The sequence below is a fragment of the Athene cunicularia genome (assembly GCF_003259725.1).
Source record: "Athene cunicularia isolate RWA chromosome 3 unlocalized genomic scaffold, athCun1 chr3_part1, whole genome shotgun sequence".
NCBI lineage: Eukaryota > Metazoa > Chordata > Aves > Strigiformes > Strigidae > Athene > Athene cunicularia.
The window spans coordinates 123719991-123743207 of record NW_020799097.1 but is presented as its reverse complement, the minus strand read 5'-3'; the positions used below and the strand labels follow the sequence as shown (position 1 = coordinate 123743207).

General features: G+C 38.3%; 1 protein-coding gene across 7 annotated transcripts in view; it reads left to right on the top strand.

Annotated features, from left to right (window-relative positions):
• Positions 1-23217, top strand: part of EHBP1 (EH domain binding protein 1) — a 231646-nt gene that overhangs the window by 192859 nt on the left and 15570 nt on the right. For 4 of the 7 annotated variants that reach the window (XM_026844924.1, XM_026844923.1, XM_026844919.1 and 1 more), the window contains 4 exons: positions 1671-1795; positions 4456-4594; positions 4745-4851; positions 7523-7646. In XM_026844924.1, the coding sequence (XP_026700725.1) occupies positions 1671-1795; positions 4456-4594; positions 4745-4851; positions 7523-7646 (495 nt within the window). Of the gene's footprint in view, positions 1-1670; positions 1796-4452; positions 4595-4744; positions 4852-7522; positions 7647-23217 lie in introns of all 7 variants that reach the window. The other 3 variants (XM_026844922.1, XM_026844918.1, XM_026844920.1) reach the window with 1 other exon arrangement.

Here is a 23217-nt window from a genome sequence, read left to right as displayed (position 1 = left end):
TGGTACAAGCGAGAAAGGAAGAGGATGGGCAATAGTACAGAAAGTAGTCTAATGCTGTGATAGAAATCAGTGTACACAGATTTTGGTGAGATTCTGCCAATTCATACCAAGTTCTAATGAAGGCTGAATCACCTGGGAGCACCTAAACATAAAACTGTAAGGGATATTTTACATTTGGGATCATTAGGATCATCTTTATTTGTCCCGTGCTGAATCTTAGTCCCTCCCATCTCTCTCAAGAAGAGACAACTTTTTTTTTTAATTTTTAATGCCAGTTGTTGGTTTTAAATGTTGCATCTGTCTGTATTTGTCAGTACTTCTACCTTACGCTGCTACAAATGTATCTGATAAAATGTGAACCTCTTATGTCATAGTTATTACATGATGTTTATGTATAAACCCAGAGAATGTGCATGTACTTACACGTGAGCCTCAATTAAGGGCACCCTGACTGGGTGTGCCGGAGGAAAGGGAAACTATCCTTCGTTGCAACCCAGCCCAGCCCTTTGCTGCTTGAGACAGACATCATTTGATTGCCAGCATGCCAAAAATATTTTGGCCAACATGAATCGGAGCACTCCAAACCTTGGAAGGAGCTCTGTGGCAAAACAGTCATGGCTCCACTTCGCACACCAGCTAGAACTTAACAAGCCTGCAGTGAGTAACTCAGGCTGTGCTTATAGAAAATATAGCAACTGCTATTTTCTCTGCATTTGACCCGAGGCTCAGATGTACGTGCATAATATATGCAGGTGATACTGCATTTGCTCCAATTCAGGAGCCACTTTTCGCATGGTGCTGCATGTAGAATATATGTCTGAGGGCTTCTGCACCAGCCTTATTCTGTTTTCCTACCCAGGATTAGCTCCACAGATCTGCTCCGTGGTTTGTTATTTACACCTTTCTCCTTATTACGTGTGTATGTGTAGGTTACTGTGTGTGTACGTGTGTTACAAATTCATATAGTTGATGGTCACATACAGGATGAGCATTACTGGGAGGTAAAATTCTCAACTATTATTTCTTTGGGCTCTGATCCAAGTTGCTAAAACTGATGAAAAAAAATATGGGGGCTTTGTCAGTTTTTGAATCTGTCCCTTCGATGAAGGTATGAAGCGTTTTACAGCTCTCCCAGCTTCAATACTTTCTATAAATCATAGTAAAATATTACTAGAAAGCTGTCTTTTGATTCTGAAATTTTAACATTGAGGAGCTGTGCCAAGGAGCCTTAGGATGAATTAGTAGTTCCTAAGCTTGAGGGGTTATTAGTACTTAGAATAGGTGATAAATTGTTATATGTCATCTTAAAATAGATGACTCTAAGTGTGGTTTTATACTAAAGTATAGGAATGTACAGGTTGGAAGTAACTTAAAGTAAACATTGTCTGCTTTCTGTGTTTTTCATCTACTGTCTTGAAGCACATTTACTTGTTCAGCTGAGTGCTACATGTATTTTTTTGAGAAAACTTGGGAATTTTCTGTGTCCATTACACAAGTCTATGCCAATCTGAATTGGAAAAAAAAAAAAAAATCCTTCCAGTTTTTATTCTTTTAGTTTGAAATGATAGCAAAGTGAATTAAATCTACCTTTTAAATTGCTACATTGTTGTAGCAACTCTGCATTTAAATGCATCTCACTCTGTTGTATGTGGTATTTGCATATTTAACAGAACAAAACAGTAAGTTGGTGGATTTGAAGCTGAAGAAGCTCCTAGAAGCTCAGCCACAGGTGGCAAATTCACTCTCCAGTGCTGCTCAGAAAGCTGTAACTGATAGCGCAGAGCAAGACATTAAGGTAAGTTTTGATTAATGCTTTTGTCTCAGTACCTGTGTGTTCTGATTTGGGGTTTGTACTTTGTGAGGAGGAAAATGATTTATCAAATCCTTCACAGTAAGAAATGCAGAAAATCTTCATGGCAGTGCAGTTACATAGTTTGTAATGCACTAGCTTTTTTCCTGTTGATTAATCAACACATTTTTCATTTTTTTTAATTTTATCTTGATACTTGTCATTGGCATAAAACTAACTGATATAAGAAGCATCTCAATTCTGACAGCTCAGGTTGTCACTTAAATCAGAAATGCAGCACAGGCTCCATCCTGCTGCTGGTGCAATCAGCAGCGAGACTCTCCCTGACTTTAATGGGAGCAGGATTGGACTCTCAGTGATTTGATTCCTTCCCAAGCCTGACCCGCTGTTTTTTTCTCCATTAAAATTAAGCCATGGTACACTTTAAAGACATATATACTTGTGTGCTTGATAAGTGCTTCTGAGAAAAATAGACACAAGTGTGTGGTGTATGCAGTCATTCTGTCTGTTCTTCATGTTCACCACTTCAGCATAAAGTACACACCAATCAATTTTCCATTTCATTTTCTTAATTAGACACCTTGTGTTCTTACTGTTGGTTTGGGGTTTTTTTTTAATAGTCTCTGCATGTCATTAATATCCCTATGGCTCTGGGGCACTTCCAGTTGGGTATAACTTTTCACCCACCTGCAGTCTGGGGGGAAAGCGCTGCTGACTGAAAGGATTTCCTTCCCCAGATACAGAGATGCTTTGAAGTCCCAAAACAATGACTTTCATTGCTTTTTCCCTTACACTGTCGGTTCCTATAAATTGGTGATGAAAGTGTGTGGCAGCAGCAGAGGACTTTCGGTCTCTATCTTTGAACAAAAGGAAGCCTGGATCAAGTCTGATTTTTGCGTTCAATTTAGCTTTCTGCAGTGGATTTAATGCAAAATGAAGCTGGCCCAAGAATAATACAATGGATTGAAAAGGCTAACTGAATTAGTGGGCTTAGAGGAATACATTTGTAAAGTGGCAGAAGTCCCCAGTCATAAAAAGGTTTCTTAAAATGGGATTTACTGGCTAATCACACTGATATTTTAGCATGTTGCCAGGCCTAAAAAATTAGTCATGTTTGTTTATTTTGGTAAAGACTCTGGTTTAGTCTGTCAGATGGTTATTGTGCTAATAACAGGAAACCACCTTTTATTTAACCAGAATTATAACCACCCGATTAGTGCAGCTGAGAAGTCATCCAGGGGCTATGAGCAATACTTTTTTAAGCTTAATGCGACAAATGACACACAGGGCACCTCTTAGGGCAATTTGGTATCACCTAACTTGACAAAAATGGTATTTCTCTTTATAAAAAGCTTCTTTGAAGGAGTTGATTTTTTTTAAGGTACTCCCACAAAAGGTGCAGTTTAACAGTTTATCTCTGTGTGCATCTTTCGAAGGAAGAGTTGGAAAGCGGCATTATAAGGAATATATGGTGTCCATCTGTTCTCGTGGAGCTCTTGGCATTGAGGTGGATTTGTTTTTTAATAAAATGCAGTTTACACGTTTCTAAATGAGGCATTCTGTGTTTGTGGAAAAGGATAAACTGTTACCTTCCCTTGGGGATTGTGTATCCCCGGCCTCCTTGAGGCTAGAGAATAGGCCATTGGAGAACTCCCTCATTACTGATTGTCTCAATGCAGAGGAAGGGCAAAGTCTTGGTAGCTTTTGATAACCAGTTTCAGCATTCAGCAGGCTTAGCTATTAGTCATGCATCTTAGCCTTTCCCTATTTACTTTCAAAACACTTAATAAAAATAATAAAAGATTAGGTATAAAATGAAATATTTGTTTGGTACACAGCACCTCGGTATCTGCACTTTCCACACACTGCGGTGGTTCAGTCTTCTGGGATATTTCGTGTTGATAGAATCATTTGAATTTGTTACCAGTATTAACATAGGAAGCCCTGGAAAAGATAATTGTAGTTTCCTTAGCTGTAAAGGGCTTACTTACAAATCTGGCTTTGGAAAGTTATAGCTGATGAAATGCAGTTCAGTGGGGTAGTATTATAATCCTACCTTTTAGCCTTCATCCAGCATTAGTGGTTTATCTCAATGGGCATAAAATTAGAAACTAGTTCTTCTTGTCATACAAGTCTGTGGGACTACAGAAAATGACAGATTTCTTTACCGGGCAGGGAGACAGGCTAAAGGCAACATGCTTTTAAAACGATACAGATCGTGTTCAGTGGTAGAGACGCCGCTACTTGGCAGCAGCATGCGCAGTGCTTGGCAAATCAAAGTTGCAAAGGAGTGATTTTTTGTTTAAAATAGGCATCGCTGGCAAATGCCGGTCACAATTAATAGGTCTGGCTGTTAAGTAAGTAGAGTCTCCTGCAGGAGGGTGCCCACGTAGCAAAAAGCCAGTCGTTGCCACCACACATTAAACAAAACAAAACAAAAAAAAAAAGGGAAAAGTTAATCACTCTTATCCTTTTTTTTTTTTCCACAGCTGATACTTTCGTCTTATATAAACCGCAGCCTGAGTTGTGAAATCCTCTTTGCAAAAGCTGTGTCCTGTCCCCTCACCGAAACGTACCTTTCGAATTCGTGTCTTCCCGTTTGTAAACAAAAGAAACTGTTGTGTGTCTGGTTTTTTTCCTAGCAGAATGGAACAGAGGAACATCGTGCTGAGCGATTACAAAAAGCAGCAGAACGGTTTAGAAATCCCGTTGTGTTCAGCAAGGACTCTACCATCAGAAAAACTCAGCTCCAGTCTTTCAGTCAATACGTGGAGAGCAGACCAGGTAGGAGAAAATATAAAACCTGTTTTCCCATCTTATGATTTAATAATTTTTAACAATAAATATATGAAAACCTGATAATGTAAGTCCACATTTCAATACATAAATATCAAGCTTTATAATAATTTTACATGTCTTTCCCCTTTTTTCAAGAGATGAAAAGGCAGAGATCAATACAGGAAGATACAAAGAGAGGAAATGAGGAGAAGGCTGCGATAACTGAGACTCAGAGGAAGCCATCAGAAGATGAAGTGCTTAATGTATATTAATTTTTTGTCTGGTTTCATGATTGCTGATAATTCCAAACTGTATGTGGAAATAGTGCCTTTATTTGTTAAAATGAGATGTTAGGTTTTTTTAGATGTCAATCTCCAGTGCATTCAAAGCAGAGTGAGAGGGGTGCACTGTTGAATTAGTCTGCAGTGTGGTGATAATTGTCAGATAAAAAAAATGAATTTTTCAGAGTTCCACAGCCCCAGCTTCCTTGAGACATTTCCATCAGGGCACTTCCCATAAAAAGATTCCAGTATTGATCTACCGGGAGGATTTTAATTATTACAATAGCAGATACCGCAGAGCTGCAGTTAGAGGGAAGAGTCACATGAGACCTGCTAGAATTTCTCAGCCAACCCATTTTGTTGGCTTGGGTTAATGGGTGTTCAACCTTTCCATTATCCAGATCAGCCGTGAATTACTAGCTGAATGATGTTTGCATTAATATAATATATATGGTAATTTCTTCACTTAATTAACGGGGAGGTTCAGCTCAGTAGGGGTATGGGCTGATCATGTGTAAAATTGATTTGTGAGGGAAATATTTGATAGACCGCAGGGAGAAAGCTGGTTTTGATGGACAGCTGCGGGACAGAAGCAGGAAGAACAAGTTTTAACCTGAATTTTTTTTTGTCTGAAAGCACAACATGGCCTTTGATGGTGGTTGTTTGTTGCTTTCCACAGTTTATCTAAACACATTTGTCGTTTTTGCTGGAGCAATCTAGAGCTGACTAGCGATTGTGTACTCCTGTCATATCTATGCCAAAACATCAAACTTTTTACAAGCCAGAGTTATTTTTAGACCAGTTGTACTTTTGCAGAGCTGAAAAGGTCTGGCACAGTAAGTTCACATTATATATGCAGATGATACACATGAACTCTTGGGATATTTCAGCCTGACACAGCATTTCTTTTCATCTTCTAATAACAATTGTTAACAATTATGCGTGCTGACATTAGGGAAGTTTTCATACTATTTTCAATTAATTATAGTTGATGAAAGGCAATATATTGCACATCACCTCAACTCCCCAGACTGATTTTTTTTTTTTTCTTCAGGGACTGCTCTCAGGGAGTTTTATTGTTTATCTGGCTATATGACAGGTAGAAAAGGGATTTCCGTTAGAGCCAATACTGTTGGCTGTTCTGTTGGAAGAAAAGGACCAAATTAATGGGAGTGTAACATGCTTAAATTCAGATACCCTAAATTTCAAAGTTCTGTGCTCGTTACTGGTCCTGGGAGCTCAGCCATGGCATTAGCTTTCACTTTGAATATGTGTTTATTTGAAATAATATGCTGATGGGATTTGTTATACCTGTTGCCTGAATATGAAGCTGAATTGATTATTCCAGACACATTTACAGAAGAATTAAAAACATTTGGTGAAAGTGTCTGAGACTTACACAGCAACAAGTTAACCCCTAGTACTCATTAAAAAAGACTATATTTTTCTGTTCCCAGCGGTCAGTGATTTTAGTTGTATCCTTTACAGAGTGCAGATAAAACATGAAATTATTTTGGCAGGTTTTTTTTCCCCCCAATTTAAAACGTTTTCCAAGGCTTTGGGGCAGGTGCAGGAGGAAGGAGTGGATGGGGTTACTTGGAAGGAGTAATATTTTTTTCCTAACTTAAGCAAAAACAGGCTTCAGAACTGAGATTTCAGCATTGTGTACAGCCCCTAATAACACAGTACAGCCAAAACACTGTGGGAAAGTTGTTGAATCAGATGAGAATGACTTGGAGGGACTAAATGACTGTTCTCAGGCTCCTAGCAAGACAGTCAAACTGCTTTGGAAATATTTGGAGATTTGTGTGGTCATCTGAGGACCAATGCTGAGAAGTTATAGGGTACAAGACACCAACTTGACTCGTTAGTGTTTCCACAGCTTTCTCAGTGTAAGGTTCAATACAATTTGTCAACTTGGCATCCCAGGGCTACCTCCTGGCTGGGTGTGAGACAGCACAGAGGCAAGACACCTTGAGTTAGTCCCCATGCACCTGAGCGTCTGCCCAGTGCTGTTTGTCATCACTTCTCAGGATAAGAATCACGGTTGGAGTAATTAGCAGTAATTCTACAGATCTCGCTGTAGCAGGGCAATTGCCTGCAGTCAGAGAAACCCAGAGAGGAATGATAGTCCAGGCTGGTGAGCCTTGGCATTACAGTTGAGCCAGAGGAGCTAAACAAGCCAGGGAACTTGTTTCAGGTTTGGTTTTAATCTCCAAAGCCCACTTTTTAATTGTCATTAGAGGCTCTCATGCTAGTTCTTCTAGCCCCTAAAGTTAGTGTTTTAAAATTGAATAAAACCTGAATGGAGTAGAAATAGCCTGTTAAATAGTGCTTTATTTGGATTACGTTTCCTTTCATTATGCTTTGTTACAGCAGCTTTTATGTACTTAGAAATAAATTAGAGGAATTTCAAAAAGCCAGCCAGGTAGTAAAAACCTGCAGAATCAAATGTTCCCTAAAGAAAAAACTGGGTGTTTTAATAAACAAATAAGGACATTTGGCAAAATCGTAAAGTTTATGAAATGTGTTAGCTTTTTGGTAGTGAGCATGATATTTGGTTGTTTAGGTAAGTGCCTTACTAAGTGTTTGTGGAAAGGAAAAATGCAACTTACAAGTGATGTTTTTTATTCTTATTTGTTCTCTTTAACAGAAAGGGTTCAAAGACACCAGTCAGTATGTTGTAGGAGAATTGGCAGCACTAGAGAATGAGCAAAAGCAAATTGACACCCGTGCCGCGCTGGTGGAGAAGCGCCTTCGCTATCTCATGGACACAGGTACGGTGCCCAATTACACTGTAAACAGTTTTGGCAAATTGAGCGTTCACAAACTCTTATAGAGTTTTGGAAGTGTGAATCTTTGAAGCCTGAATGTTCAGCAAAACTGCCTTGAAAATAAAAAGGCTGCGATTTGCAGCCACCTCTCTGGGCCCTGGTGATAAGAGTGCCTTCATGGGAAGTGATAACTTGCCCTGATACCGTGTGAGCCAGCACTATTGAACAGTGTGCTCATCCATGCAGAGTTGGAATACACATCTGTGCCTCATTGATATGCCACTGCTTAGGGGGGGGGGGGGGAAGAAAAAAAAGTAAGATCTTCACTGTTCTACTGATTCAGTGGGAAAAAAAGATTTGGCCAGCTAAAGCCATGTACTGCATGAAACAGAGCACAGTACATGGGGGAAGGCTCCATTGACTAGATCACTGAAATTTGAGAATACTATCTGGTTACTGATGCTCTGCAATTATTTATTTATTTATTTTCAGGAGAGGGGGTTTTAAAAGTCTGTAATACTTGGTGTTGTAGGTGCAGTCGAAAGGATTAGAGTATGTGGGGGATTTTTTGTTAAAGCCTGATGGTTTTGACTTCCACGATGAATGTTAGATGGATATTAAGTGCTGATGGTCATTAGAGATGGAGAGGTTTAGCTGTCTCAGTTGGAAACAAAGAGTGCTTTGATATTTCAAAAATAAATTATATCATAGGTCCAAAAAATGTTCTTCCTGTCCCTTGGGGAAAAGTTAGTTGTTCCAAATTACTTTGTGATAAATTGTCTTTATAAGTTATATGTATATTTGATGCTATAAACTTGAAGCCCGTCTTTAACTGAAATAACAGATTGTAAAGTAGATTTGAATCCAGTGTTACGTTTTGAAATACGGATGAATAAAAGTTCAGTACTTTGAAGTGATCTTGCAACACACCTGCAAATATTAGATTTTTTTTTTAAGATGTATTTACTTTTTCATGTGCTCAGGTGTTTTGACTTTTTTAAATAGTTTTACAAAACATGTAACTCATAAACTATTTGTGTCCTGGATTAATACTTTTTTTAGCAGGACTTTTACCTGTTATGGTCTTCTGAAGTACTTTTTCAAATGTGACCTTTAGTTATTAGTTAGAGAAAATGCGTGTATATTATCTTGCACTTTTTTGTATACTTTGTTATATTTGTGAAACATATGTTCCACACAAAAGAGCCAGTAAAATGTTTCACAAGTCTTATATGAACTCCAGATAATGCCCCTAGATATATTTGGAGTCATCAGCGTACCACTTGGGGATCTTTAAAGCTCTAATAACCATGTTGTTATTTTTGTAATTTATTCCATTTTAAAAGAGATTCCTTAGATTTTTAATGTTTTTTAATTTATTGTATTTTGAAGTGTGACAAAAGTTGCTGTATTCTTCATGTCATACACATGATGAGATGATGTTTCTTTCAGGTATCCTGCATAAAATGGGGAGTCTAGCACACAGATAGAGTGGCTTATACAGCACAGCTGTTAAGGGTTGTAATAGGAATACTAATGAATACCCATCACTTCTTTTACTGGGGATAAGGGGAAAGGTGATGCAGCCATAAGGAAAAAGTTACTTTTATGTTTTTGATCATTTCCTGAGCATTCAGGATTTAAATTTATACAAATGATTTGACAAGTCCTTGATAAAGATCCTATTTATGTTCTCAGCTTAAAAACACAATTTAGGAGAAAACGTGAAAAGTGGAGCTTCTTACCTATAGTCAACTTCATAGAGTTGAAAGCAAGGATTCTCAAACTTCTCTAAATATGGTTCACATCTAAACAGAGAGCCTATCTTGTGTACCAACTCTTCTGCCAATCAATATCCCATTTGTCATTAGACAACATCCCCATGGCAGTGACTGCAATTGCTTACATGGAAAAGTAGTAGTAGTAGGAGTAGTGTTTGTTGGCTTTTTGGTTTTGTTTTTTTAACAGTCCTTTAGTGTGATATGGTAGTGGGAAAAAAACAAACATCTCTTTTTGCTATGCCTTTAAAATGCTGTTGTGTCAGCTCTGTTTCTGTGCCCCGTGTGCATTCCCCTTCCACCAGCTCCTACTCTGCCTACTTTCCTGCGGCCCCTTGTCCTGCTTTCTCCTCCTCTCTCCCCTCTGGTACCTACTGCAGTTTCTTCAGAAGATCTGTGGTATCTCATCTCATTAGTGCCTCTCTTTATCAGGATGGCACTTGGTTTTCTTCCCTACCTCTCTTCAGGAAATAATTCCTAATACAGACAAATAAGCAGCCTGTGCCTCCATCTTAGTCCCAGCTTCTTCTGTAAGGGTCTGGTCTGCTTCACCCGAGTGTCTGATTGAGAGAGAAATCTGGAAACAAAAAAGATGAGTCAACACCATAGGACCTGCCAGCTTGCCACAGACCACCAAGTGGTCTGTAAAGCCATGTTTGAAGGAAGAAAGTAACTGCAGCCTGATAGCTAGAAAAGCCCTGAAGGGCTGTTGATTATGATCTCGGGGTTTTGCAAATGCTCCCCTAGGTGTTAGTGCATACCAAAAGGATGAGAAACATGAAATACTGCCAGCTCTTAGAGGTGCACTGAAGAGTGTTTTGATATTTGGGTTTTCTGAAGATGAAGGCTTTAGGAACCAGGAGGTTGCATGGGCAAGCGTAGCTTTAAGATCCTGAAAATACAACATGAAGGACAAGAGCCAGAAATGAATTGGTTTTATAATTAAAATTCTCTTTTAAGCACATCTCTCTCATTAATTTTGTACTGCTTGGGGTTGTAATACTGGAGAGCCTCAGACGTAAGAGTCTAAGTAAGAGTTTCTGTTGACCTTATTCCTCAACGGCTGAAGCAAGGTGCCATGTTTGTACAATTGTATGGGAAAGGGCTTACACTGAATTGTCCTAAGGAATGTTTGCAGGATGATTGTCTCCAGCTTTGTTTCCATGTGTGCCAAAACGATACCAGATAAATTAAACAACTGGGAGACTCACACAGTGATTCAGTCATTGCCTTGAACTTAAATTCAAGAAGGTAGAACATGGTCTGCTCATCCCTGCTGTGTCTGCTGGGGACTGGACCATCTTTTCCTTCTTCGCTGTGCTTGATCCTAGTCTTTTACTAGAAAGCTTCCTCTCTTCCTTCTCATCCTCCTCCAGCACAAAACTGGGGGTGTTTTTTTTTCCAGTGGGGAGACTCTTTACCACCTGGCAGCTCTTCATCCTCTGAGTTTGAGAGTAATTTTTGTAGCTCATCCAGGAGGGAATGTTTCAGGCAGCAGCCTGAATATCTATTTTGGCTACATTCATTTCACAGGAAAAGATTTCGTCTCTGGCTCCAATGTATCAAGGCATTAAAACAGGTGGGAATTACCTTACTGTGGTATAGTGGTAAGACCAAAAAGGTATAGTGACTAACCCCTGGACAATGCAGACATTGGTAAATGTGGAAGAATTCAGAGCTGTTTCTGTTTTGGTGAAAGTTGTAGGTATAGACAATGTACGTTCTTGGTTAGGTTCCAGCTCATGGCACCGTTTGACTTTGTTAAGACACTCTGCTTACTTTTTTAGTGTAAGTTTCTGGCACTTAAAATTGCAAATAAAGTTTGAAAATGCCACCCTAGTTTTACTAGGGCAACAGTGGCTGTGGTAGCTGCAAGGAGTGGCTCTTGGAGATTCTTGTGCCCCACTCCCTTTCTGCCGTGGAGCAGGAGGAGAGGAGTCCCTGACATGATACTCTCTAGTCTGGTCCCTAGGATGCAACCTGGGTTGCAGAGGGATCCTTTCCACTGCTGCCCTTGCATCTTCTGCCCTGCATTAGGAAAAGGGCGTCTAATGGAAATGGGGCCATAGGAAGAGAACCCAGGTCCTTGTCTGCACGTGCATTGCCATTTTCTGGCCCTGCAAGACAGTCTTTTTGGCTGTGGAAGTTTCTGGCTCTAGGCCAAAGGGGAGCTGATATTTTCCAAGTTCGTCAGCCAGGCAGAGTTTGGAACTGGCTGAAGCTTTGCATTTCCAGTGCCAGCTGCTCATGATGTGACTACAAACACTTTTCTAAGATGTGTGAAAAAATAAAAGTTATTAAAATTCCCAGGTTGCTGATTTCCATTTGAATCTGAATAGCTACACTTTTATTAATATTCAGTAATTTATGTCACTAGTGGCATAACCGCAGTCCTTGGTCTTTGCACTTAAAATGAAAATGTAATCTCACCTTGTTCCAGTGAAATGTAGTTCACTGGTACATTGCAAAACTCTGAGGGGAATCAGCACTTCAGTGCCTTGAACTCCGTAGAATAAGCTGATGGCACATTTGCTATCACTGCCTGGATATATGTAAGAGTTACGTATATAGAAGGGGTTTTGCAACATACACGATACGAAATAAACCATCACAAAAAATTCAGTGGGTCCAAGTGTTTAGAGAAAACATGGTGCAGAGGTTCAAGTAAGAGGAATAAGTTGTATGATTGAGTATAAAAATCATATAATCTAATATCATTGATTTCCCTTCTTCCTCTATAATAATGGCTTGACATTAAACGATGACAGAGGTAGGATTATCTTCCTTCTTCAAGATTGTGCTTTCCCATGTTATGCCTAACCTGTTATGGATAAAATAGTTTTGTCTCTACTTCTGACAGTGGCTTTCTCCACTGCAAATTCTTCTGTCACTGTATTTTAAGGTGTCTATCATTTTGATATCCAAGTGCCAATTAAAATGCAGAATTATCACATAATACAGTTAAATTAAAAACCAAAGGAGCCTAGTTTAGAAATTTCTAAATTTAGCTCTTTTTTGGTCACTATTTCTTCACTACTATTTGGGAAAAAAAATTGCAGCTATCAGATATCTTGTTATCTGAGTGCAGGGTATGAAGTGGTTTTATTTTTTTTTTCTGATTAGCTGCAAGCTCACAAATTCAAGTAGAAACATTTTTATTTTCCATATGAGATCCTGTACCTTACCAATGGATGAGCATGTTTGTGGCACTGTATAAGGATTAATGAAATAAATAAAAAAAACCTCTGCTGCTGCTGATTGACCACTGATGGTAAATGTAATTGAATTAGCAGTGCACTAAAATAAATGTAGACAAAATAAATATAGACAAGAAAATCTGGTGAAAGCTTCTGTAATGTTTTAGATTAATAGGCATACAGAATTCTTCACATTTTTTATTACGTTGTCCCTAGATGAATTCAAAGTAATTGGGGTGGTTAATTTTATTTACACAGAGCCGTTCACAGCGCATTAAATAATAGAGATAATTGAACAAGAATTGTCAAGTGTGTACTGATATCAGACATATTACAGAAGGGAATGTGCATAAAACTTCATTTCTATGCAGCCATTGTTTATGGTAATTAAGTACACAGATTTATCCCTTGGTTGCCTTCCAAGCTTATGGCAACTGCTATTGTTGTGCTCCATTAATATGTAATCAGGAAATAGTTTAATTTTCTAATCTGCAGTTTGAGAATTCACTTTCTAACAACTCTTAATTACTGCATTGCCCTAATGATGCTCATGGTTAGGAAAACTGAACCAATAAACTCCGTGGAAGAAGCCAGAGGGGATTATACTTCCAGAGGTGGTGCTTACTTAATAAACTTGTTATGCCTTCACCAGAGGGAGCTCAGTGTCCTTCAAAAGCAACTAATTTTATATTTCAGAGTTGTATGTACCCACAGTGCGAAGAGTTAATATACAGTGTACGGTGGGGGTGGCTGTAAATTTGATTCACTAGAGAACCAGACAAGCGATGCTATCACCACTTTGGTATTTTTCCTACTGTATACTAATTGTAGAGTTTAATTGCACAGGAAATAATGCAGGTGGTTTAATCTATTGTTTTAAACTGTCCTCATGGGTTTGTTTTTGTCAAGTTTGTTTTCTTTCTTTAGCCGCGTTAGCTAAATGCAGTATCATAAAATCTTGCATGGGCAGATAAGCACTGTATATTGACGGCGATCTTATATTTGCTGTTTTCAGGGTGAATCTTAAATAGTAAAGGGTTTTTTTAGTCATTTCCATTCTCCACTGGCCCATCGTTCACCTTGATTGTGATTTCCATGCTGCTGCTTTACCTAGTGCCTCTCTAATCTCAACACTGAAGTTATTTTGGGTTTGTGGTGCTGCTCTAAGATGAGAACCAAGCTGACAATATCTTAAACTTACTGTGCTGACCCTGCCCAGAAGCGTCTGGTCCGCTAAATGAGAAGATCAGAAAAAAGACAATGTCTGCTGAGATTTACCATTGCTGTAGTATCTGATATACCTTGGTGGTTTCCCTTAGTGCAGGTAGTCCTGTGGGGTGGATCTTGACAAGCTCTGTCTTTTTAATGGCAATTAGTTTGGCTTCTACACATGTTTTTCTTCTGGGTTTGGGGTGTTGTTTTTTGGTTTTTTTTTTCCGGCTCACACCCAATTTCAACACCGCAGGTGCTCAAAATGGTGCAGGATTGCCATCTCCCAGCCGCTATTTCACCTCTTTTTTCAGTGCATAGGCTGCCTTGTCAGTAGGACTAATTACACAGTGAACCCAACAACAAACATTAGAAACCCTGTAAACACATATGTTGTGTCACTGCAAATTAACTCTTACCAATCGAAAAAGCAGCATATGCTTTGTTGCCACATGTAAAAGGACAGTCACATGTATTAATTAGTTAGCATTTTACACAGCTTTGAAGATATAAAGGACTGAGTTTTGTGAGAGGGAAACATTTGAATTTAAAAATGGAAAAGGAAAAAGGTTGAGCTAAAAAAGTACAGGCAAAAAAAAAAAAAAAAGAGGGTTTTTAAATAGCTGATTTAGTCTGTTGTAACAGAACAAAATTTTTACTTCTCATATTAAATCTCATCCCAGGATGAATTTGTATTCAGTCTTTTTGCCATAATATTTGTTGCTGTCCTTTGGCAGTGACCAGTGTTGGGGCACTAAAACTTGGGTCCCAGGAAACGTGTTTTTTCTTTTAGAAATATAAAATAATATGGGCATATGCAAAATACGTTAAAAGGATAGCATTTCTGTATTACACACATCAGTGTGTGAACATATATGCTATGTTTTATCTTAATAGCAGTCCAGGGCATATATACAATGGTATGTTGCAGTTCCTGAGTATATATTTAATTAAACCATACAAGTTGTCTAACATCACATAATCAAAAATAACACAGATTTCTGCTTGTATGGCTGTATACTGTTTGAGGCATAGAGTGTACAGGGTTTTTTTATATCAGAGCACATATACAAAAGAGGGGAGACAAAAGGCATTGGGCCATTAGGTAGCTGAGAGCCTGGGCTGCCAGTGTCAGGACTACAGCTTCCCTCTATCTCCCTCCTTATCTTCAACGTAGTCAACAGCTGTGGTGAGCCTGTGCCTTACAGCTATATTATCCAGAAGCCGGGTCTAGAATATATTTTTTTTTCTTGGGCAGCAGCAGTATCTGGCTGGTTCTTTGGACAGCTTCGGGGCTGGCTGACTGACACCATTGTTAACCACGCTCGTGGCTGTGAAACTGGTTTTTGGAACCGTCTCAGGGTCAAGTTGCCAGTAAACTGTCTAGGTTGCTTTGTGTTTTAGGATGCTTTTTTTTTTTTTTTTTTTTTTCCCTTTCTCTCACCTATTTGAATGATGAAGAATGTGTTCGTTGTCAGGTTAACAGAATAAGTCTCCCTGTCTATTGCTTGTGATTATAATGCATAAGGGTGACTTGTTTTGGATATTCCTGTGTCTACTGTATTGCCGCAAAGGATAGGTCATCGACTGATTAGTAACCTCTTTGCATAATTTCCCCTTGTGAACTCATTCAAGAGTGAATTTTCTACCTATGCTGTTGCATTAAAATCTGCATAGAAAGACAAAAAGAACTTCTACCAGAACAAGCCGTTATGCCCAGAGATAAAGCATGCATTCACAGGGCTGAAAATGGAAGCAAATAGATAAATATGTACGTACCGTCAGGATTTTTTTTCCTGTCCTAGACAAAAACAAAGGTGCAGATGAAATTCTCTGCTCCATTTGGTTACTGCATCACAGCTCAGGCTTTCTCAGGCCACTCATTCAGAACTATACTCACAGAAATGTCTTTTAGCTTTTTAACCTGGGAGATGAGTTTGTCTGTTAGTTTTCCGGCAAGTAGAAGTATGAAATACAGAGGTGGCATTCAAAACCGTTGCAGCAAAGTGTGTGCATTCAGAAAGATACATTTTTCATTACTTGTGGGAAGACTCAGAAATACTGCTGTAACACAGGCTCTTAATGTATACATAAAGGCCAAATCCCGAGATGGCAGAGCGAAGTTGGCTTGCTTGAAATAAATGAAATTATCTCAGTTTAGAGCAGAGGGAGATCTAATCTTACACTCCCTGTTTTCATTCATAACCACAGCTTCCGAGCTGAAGTGCGTGGGGACACTTTCAGGCAGAGGGCTTTTGTACTAAATAGTGAAGTATGGGCTGAAAGCAGACCTCCAGTATCAGCTCCTTTACAATTGCTATAGATTGCCTTCTAATAAATAAATTGTGCCTGTACAGGCAGCTTTCTGTTAGGGAATGGGTATCCTAAAATACACCTGTATGGCTATATGGTACACACCTCTGTAAGGTTAGTGATAGTAAACATTTGAAAGTGGTATCTGTGCCCTCTGGTTTCCCTACACCCAAAATGTTTCACCTTTGTGAATTTAAATATTATTTCTACTTAAAAATCAAACTGCTCATCATCACCCTAGTTTGACTAAAGATTTAAGCTGAAGTACGTGAGCAGCATAGAATACATTTCTTGCTCAGAAACACAAACAGCTAGCCAGGCTCTAAGTATATTATCAGGCAAGTTCTTTCAGAAACGTATTGCTAAAGAAGCTTAACATTAATTATTGTAACTTTGGGAAGATTACATCCACACTAGCCTTGTAAGAAGCAGCATACACTTCTTGACCTCCAATGCTAGAGCTTTAAGACACAAGAATGGCATTTTACCAACTTTAATGGGATAACCAGTATTAATCTTTAAGCAGTAAGGGAAGAAAAAGTGTTTAGAGTATAATACCCTTCTGAGTTCTGATAGAGGCTGCCTGTTTTGTGTACTGCAATCATAATTCATTTGTTTCTGTCTCTTGTTTTGGTTTTGTTTTCTTAATTATTTAAAGAGAAAATCATACTAGATTTTTTTTTTTTTACTAACCAATTTACATATTGGCTTCTAGCCCCAGCCATTCTTTCTGTTTGAATGCCAACTTTTTTATGTGGTCTCTGTTTTTAAAATTTCTTGCCAGCAATATTTGTGAGAGCTCTGCTGTACGTCTAGTAAAGAAAAGCACGAGAAGTTTCAATTGCCAACTTGCAGACCTTCCAGAATTAATGGATTCCCTTCACTTCAATTGAATACACGGTCTGCAAAGTAGAGAGAAAAAGATGTACAGTATGAATGAAAGCTAGTATTCCCCTATCGTAGTTGTACTACTTGGGAAACACCATAGTGCCTGGGTATGCTGAGGTCAGTTATTTACTTTTCATAAATGCGGAGTAAAAGTTATAGTTTCACAAAGCGTTCTCAATTAAAAATTACGTTGATGCTGATGTGTGTTTCATAGAATCCATAATGATCCGCTCCCAAATAAAGAAAATGTAGCAGGATTTCAAGCACATCTCTATTTACATAGTTCAGCACATGAGATTGCTGGATTATGATTAATTTTAATAGCTACATTAAAAAATACATCTAACATCACTCTTAATTAGAATAATCTCTAAAGCCAGTTAAATGTTTCAGAAGACAAACAGTTTAATTAGCTAACCTACAGAGGCTCCCCTCCCCCAAATGTGCAGTAGTCTTAGGCTTGGTGTTAGCCTTTCAAGCAGTCTTAAACAATCAGATGAAAAGGGATTTTAGGAAGATTAGAGGACGGGATGCTTTAGACGTTGTCCGTTAATCATGAGATATGCACCATCTACAAAGTTTCACAAAGAAATGAGAATTTAAATAAAATTTACTTTGGTTATCTAGTTAGCATGAATTACAAGCTATAACATCCAGTGATAAGACTATTTAATAAATGTATTCTTTTAATTGTCGATATGAGCAAAAGTACATGCTGGGGTGTAGTAGCAAGTGATATACCAGATTAACATTCTGAAAGGGACAATGCTTTTTTTTCCCAGAAACCAGGCCTTTGTTGAACTATCCCAGGGTGCCACTAGAATTTTTTTTTTTAAGGGATTCAAACTAAAACTTCAAATAGAATTGTTAGAGTTGGATCTTCATTTTCTCTCCTACCCATCTTCAAAGAATTCTGAGAAGATCTGGGGTAGTTTTTTTAGCTTGGTTTCTTTTTACTTTTTTTTTTTTTAATTTAAGAAAGATTACTTTTGGGGCTTAGTGCTTTTTTTTAATTTGTTCAGGTACAACTTCTTTTTTTGAGACGTAAAGAAGGCTAAACAGTTTATACCTTCCCTCCACTTCTATGTTTTATGCTTGATTTCTTCTTAGTTTAAAATTAGAGCTTTTTTCGATCTAAAAAAAGTCTGCTGAGAGGGAATAGGTACTTACAAAGCTTTCCTCTGAGTGACCTAAACAAGTACTCATTTCTTATTTTTCCAGGAACATTTGTCATCGTCCTTTTTATGCTTGAAGCCAAGAAATTTATATTTCTCACCTAAATTAGTTGCAACAGCAGCATCAAAATGCCTCTGTCCTAGACTGAGGTGGTCTCATTTTAAATAAATCCCCTTGCTTTCAGTCCCTATCTGCACACCCTGGGGGCAACTGTTTACCTGTGGTGAGAAGCAAAGGCCAGCTCTTAAAGAGGAGACACTGACCCTTATCTAGCCTTTAACATGAGCAAAGAATTCAGTGTTGCCTTTACTCCTTTTGCTCAAGTCCCCTGAATTTGTGACAAACAGATTCATGGTGGAGCGAGCCCCTTGAGAAAATGCAAATGTCAGCAAATCACCTCTTTTAACATGGGGCACGTAGGCTGAAGTCAAATGTCATACCTACCATGCAATGCTCAGAAAGGTGTATGCATTGGGGCACCCCTTTGCTTTTTCACTATAGAACAAAAACTCAAGACAAAAAAAAAAAAAAAAAAAAAAAAAAAAAAAAAAAAGGGGGGGGGGGTGGTGAAGAGAAAAAAGAAACCAGTCTGGATATCTACAAGTTGGCTAATGTGACCCTGTGCCACCTACCAGTGTGCTGGCTGTGACCCAGCGATGTGATACTCCAACAAGCTGAAAGAGATGGCTGTCTCCACTGTCTCCACTTTCTTTTGACCTCCCAAGGCAGCTGCCTGGTAGGGACCAAATGGCATGGAAGAAGAATATCTACCTCACACCTGCTTTCTCCAAACTGCCTGCCACAATGCCAGCGTGCCCACCAGGCTCCCCTGGGAGGCAATCCCATCCCAGGCCCCCTCTCCATGGAATACCAGGACAGGATAGTTAAGATAGTTTTCTCTTCTTCAAAACATCATTAGGATTGAAAAAAAAAATGAATCTCTTGCTTGCACATTTTGCATAAATACATGGTAAGTTATCAATTGATGTTCAAATAGCTTAATTGAGTTTGAGGGGGGGAAAGGTCATTTAATTGGTCTATTGAAATGTTAACAGAAACAGATATGGCAAGGAATAGACTTTAATGGCTGCAGTGTGGCACTGATGTCTGCATTCACTTGCAAAATTGTTAATTAGGGCACTTTGGTAGTTCATTTGCTTTTGTATTGATGTGCTTAGTCTAACGAGAGAAATTGGGTTTGTATATGGTATTTACACGGGGCAGCAGAGGCTTACCATACAGTCAGGAATAAGGAAAATAAAGTGTAAATCAGAATTGGTTTATGATTTGTGCCAGTATCTTCATTAACGTGCTTCCAGTTCTGCAAGTCTTTTTCTAGTGGCTAGTGTATTTTTGTATGTGATTAAGTTTGATATATTTGGCTTAATTTTTTTAATCGTTAGTAGTAGTGGACTTGAAGATGGCTGTAATACGATTCTTTTTTAAAGTTATGTATACAGAGCTTTTTAAACTAAATTAAAACAGACTGTACTGCAAAACAAGGAATTAGATATCTGTGTTCGTTGAGCCCCTGGAAGACGGTGTTATCTCCTTAAATGCATACGAAAAATATATACATTCAGTTGCAATTCCTGCCTCACAGTCATCAGTGCCAGTGAAATTGCAAAACCAGTCCTTAGTATATACTTTAGGTCCATCGTGCCTCTCTTACAGAACATAAACCTTTAAGGTATGGGCATTTTGTATGTGGGAATGACAAAATTGCACTGAGTGTCCACCAGCGTTTTTCGAGGGTGGTAATTGCAGGGATTAATCCTGGTGCCGTTTCCTAATAGACTTGCTGGGTGCAAAGCTTTATATTTGAATTGGCTGCAAGAAGGCTGTATTGTGTACAGTATATAATAATTCATTATACCCTAGGTACTCTTTCTAAACAGAGGCAGCAAGAAAAAAAAACAAGTGAAAAAAACAACTAGCTATGAATCATCACTTTTACAACAGGGATCCTGTTGTCCTACTGAAACAGTTTAGGAGAGAAGGTGACATTTTGCAGCAAATAAAGTGCTAATCTTAACAGCTCCTAAATAAAAAGGACTTTTTGTTCATTATATTTATTGTAATTTCACATTTGAGTGCTGTGTCTGCCAGTTCTTTCAGCGTTCAGGGCTTTGGTACGTAGTTTGTGGCAGAGCGTTTCTTCTAAACTCCAGGCGTTCCTGTAGCAAGAGTTGACATCAGCTTCATTTACTCATATGTATTTGTGAAAGTACTTACGTGAAGATCACAAATATGCGCAGCGCAGCTATCTAGTTCTGCAAGTTTAATCCGAGTCCCAGAAAGTTTCATTGTGGCCCTATGCAAATGTATTTACATAGGAATGGGTCTTGGGTCCTTTAAAGAAGGCAACAAAGTTGGAAGACTGAAGCCAACAAATAAATGAAAGTTTCTCTAAATCCATTGGATAATAGAGGCAGTGTTAAGGCTAACCACAGTGTTGAACTAAACAGAGGGATTACTCCTGGGTTTTGCATCAGTTGTTTTCTGCCGGGTGGCCTCACTTGTCAAAAAAAAAAAAAAAAAAAAGTTTTAACGGGCGAACATTCACATGGCACATTGAGAAAAGAAGTATGCTTAATTCCATCAAAGCTCAGAAATCAGTCATTAATTTATTCTAACCTCCAATTGTTGGTCATTTGTGAAACATCTGGCCTTTAAGTCATAGGAACCTAAACATAAGTACAATGTGAGTTCTTCTGAAGATGGGAGTTGAGTGTAGAGGGGGTGCTGTGTTAGCATATGTACGTGAGCATGGGTGCATGTGTGTGTCTGTATTGCATAGGTTGCATCTGCCACTTAATTTCGGAGACTTTGAAACATATTAAAATTACTCCTTCAGTTAATTTACTCTCGAAATTAGATTATTGTTCATTTGCATCTTGGAAAAGTTCTGCCATTCAAAAGAGTCTCTTTCTTCATGGTGAGTTAACAGTTAGATATTTAGCAATCTTGCAGCTTGCTAGTCAGAAATAGTTTCTAATGAAGTTGAAATTTGAGATAGAAAACGTATAAAAGCTTTCAGGAAAGACATACCCTATTTTCCATATGGCTAAGTAATTGTTATGATATTTGTTTTAAAGCTGGACTTAGACACTCCTGACTGCCCTCTAATTTGATATGGCTGGTCCCGGCGATTCTTCTGGAGGAAACTTTCGTAGTAGAACGCAGTGAAGGAGATAAATAATTTTGCAGCTATAAGCACATTGCAAAGTATAGAAAATAATTTGGTCGCCTTTACTGTCATGCGAATAGCAGTCTCCAGGTTATTTGCCTCTGCTGGGAGTTGGAACCTGAGTGAAAAGGAACTGTGGGATTAAAAGCAGATTTGAAATAAAGGTGGCATCTCAGAGCTGGCAAAATTCTGCCTTTTGTAAAGCTTAAAGTATCGCCTGCTATTTAATTCTCGGGGCTGGGGGGGGTGTTTTTAGCTGGGGAGGGAATCTGATTCTTTCTGTATGGCTTAAACATTGCAGCATCTCTAGTGATGAAATTTCATTTATTTCACATGGGCATAGAGTGAAATTAGATTTTAAATATGACTGAAAAATTTAAATCTATCAGTCCACGTGGCTATGGGGGTATCTCAGAGCTTTCTGTCTTCAGGCACTTACCTGCTTGTATCTTTTTTTTTGTTTTCAAAGACTCTCTGGCCTGACATTTGCTTTTCTTGATCAGCAGAGGCTGGCTGCAGCTGTAAGGTTGTTTTGATGATAATGATAATGATGCTGTCCAAGTGCATGACAAAAAGAAAGAATTGTGAAGGTTTTGTAAAGTGGCTCTCTTATTATTTGTTTATCCTTTCTCCCTTGCTAAAAAATAAATCTTTAATCCCCACTTCATTGTAAAATTTACTGTATCTGAATCATTGTAAATCTTTCAAGCTGAGTTTTATCCTTTCCTACTAAAGGGATATCTGTGATTTTGGCAGCCTGACACACATTATATTAATAAAAATTCAATGAGTAAATTGGGAGTGACTTATTATATTTGCATTCTTAGCATTTACTGGTCCCTGCCATAGCGTGGCTAGGATTTAGCAACGTGAATTTCAAGCACATGGGAATCTGTGGGTGCTCACATGTTGCACAGTGCATGTACGCGTGTGCACATATGCACAACCCACCAACACGATACGTAAAAAGTCACGTTTCAACTCGTTAAAGCCCTCATTTCTGAGGCACTGATGTCCAAAGTACTGGTAGGATAGTAGAGATGAGAGAAAAAAAAAATCTCTTTAAACAGCTTGTGAAATGTAATGTTTGAAATGGTTCTTTGAGAACGTGCAGATTATGGCTTGCGTAGTGACTCTTTCCAGCTCTCTGGGAAATGAGCTGTTGACATTCTTTTGGGTCATCATCCGAGATAGGAGGGCAACCACAAGAATTTAGCAGATAAATTCATCCAAAAAGACCTTTATCCATTTCATTGCAACTTGGAAATGTTCACGTCGAATAGCAGCATTAATGTAGCCCTTTTAGCCCTTCAAAGTGAGCCTTATGTTTAAAAAAAATAATTTAAAAAAATAAATCAAATGACCAGAGTAATAACTTCTTTAGGTCTTCTAAGAGGTAATTCATTATTTACATAATTCTGGAGCATAAACCCATCTTTCCTTCAAGAGGCTCTGAAATAGAATTGGGGATCTTATATGGTGAAAGAGTCTCTTTTGAATTCTAATCATCTGGATCTGTCTCAAATTCATTTCGAGTTTATTGTAAACAGTGGAATTTAAATTAATTTCTTCTTATCTTGTCTTTTGAAGAAAACTAGCGACATGTTTAAAAGGTTTTATTTTTAAATACAGCTCAGAGTTTATTTTATTTAGGGTTTTTTGTTCTTTTTTTTTTTTTTTAACTTTATAAACCAGGTGTCATGCTGGATGGGTTTTGACAGCCAGACGACAATTATGCATTAGCATAGGTGATTATGAAATAAAAAGGGAAAGGGGAAAAAAAAAAAAACTTTTTGACTTGAACTCGAATGATACTATATAGG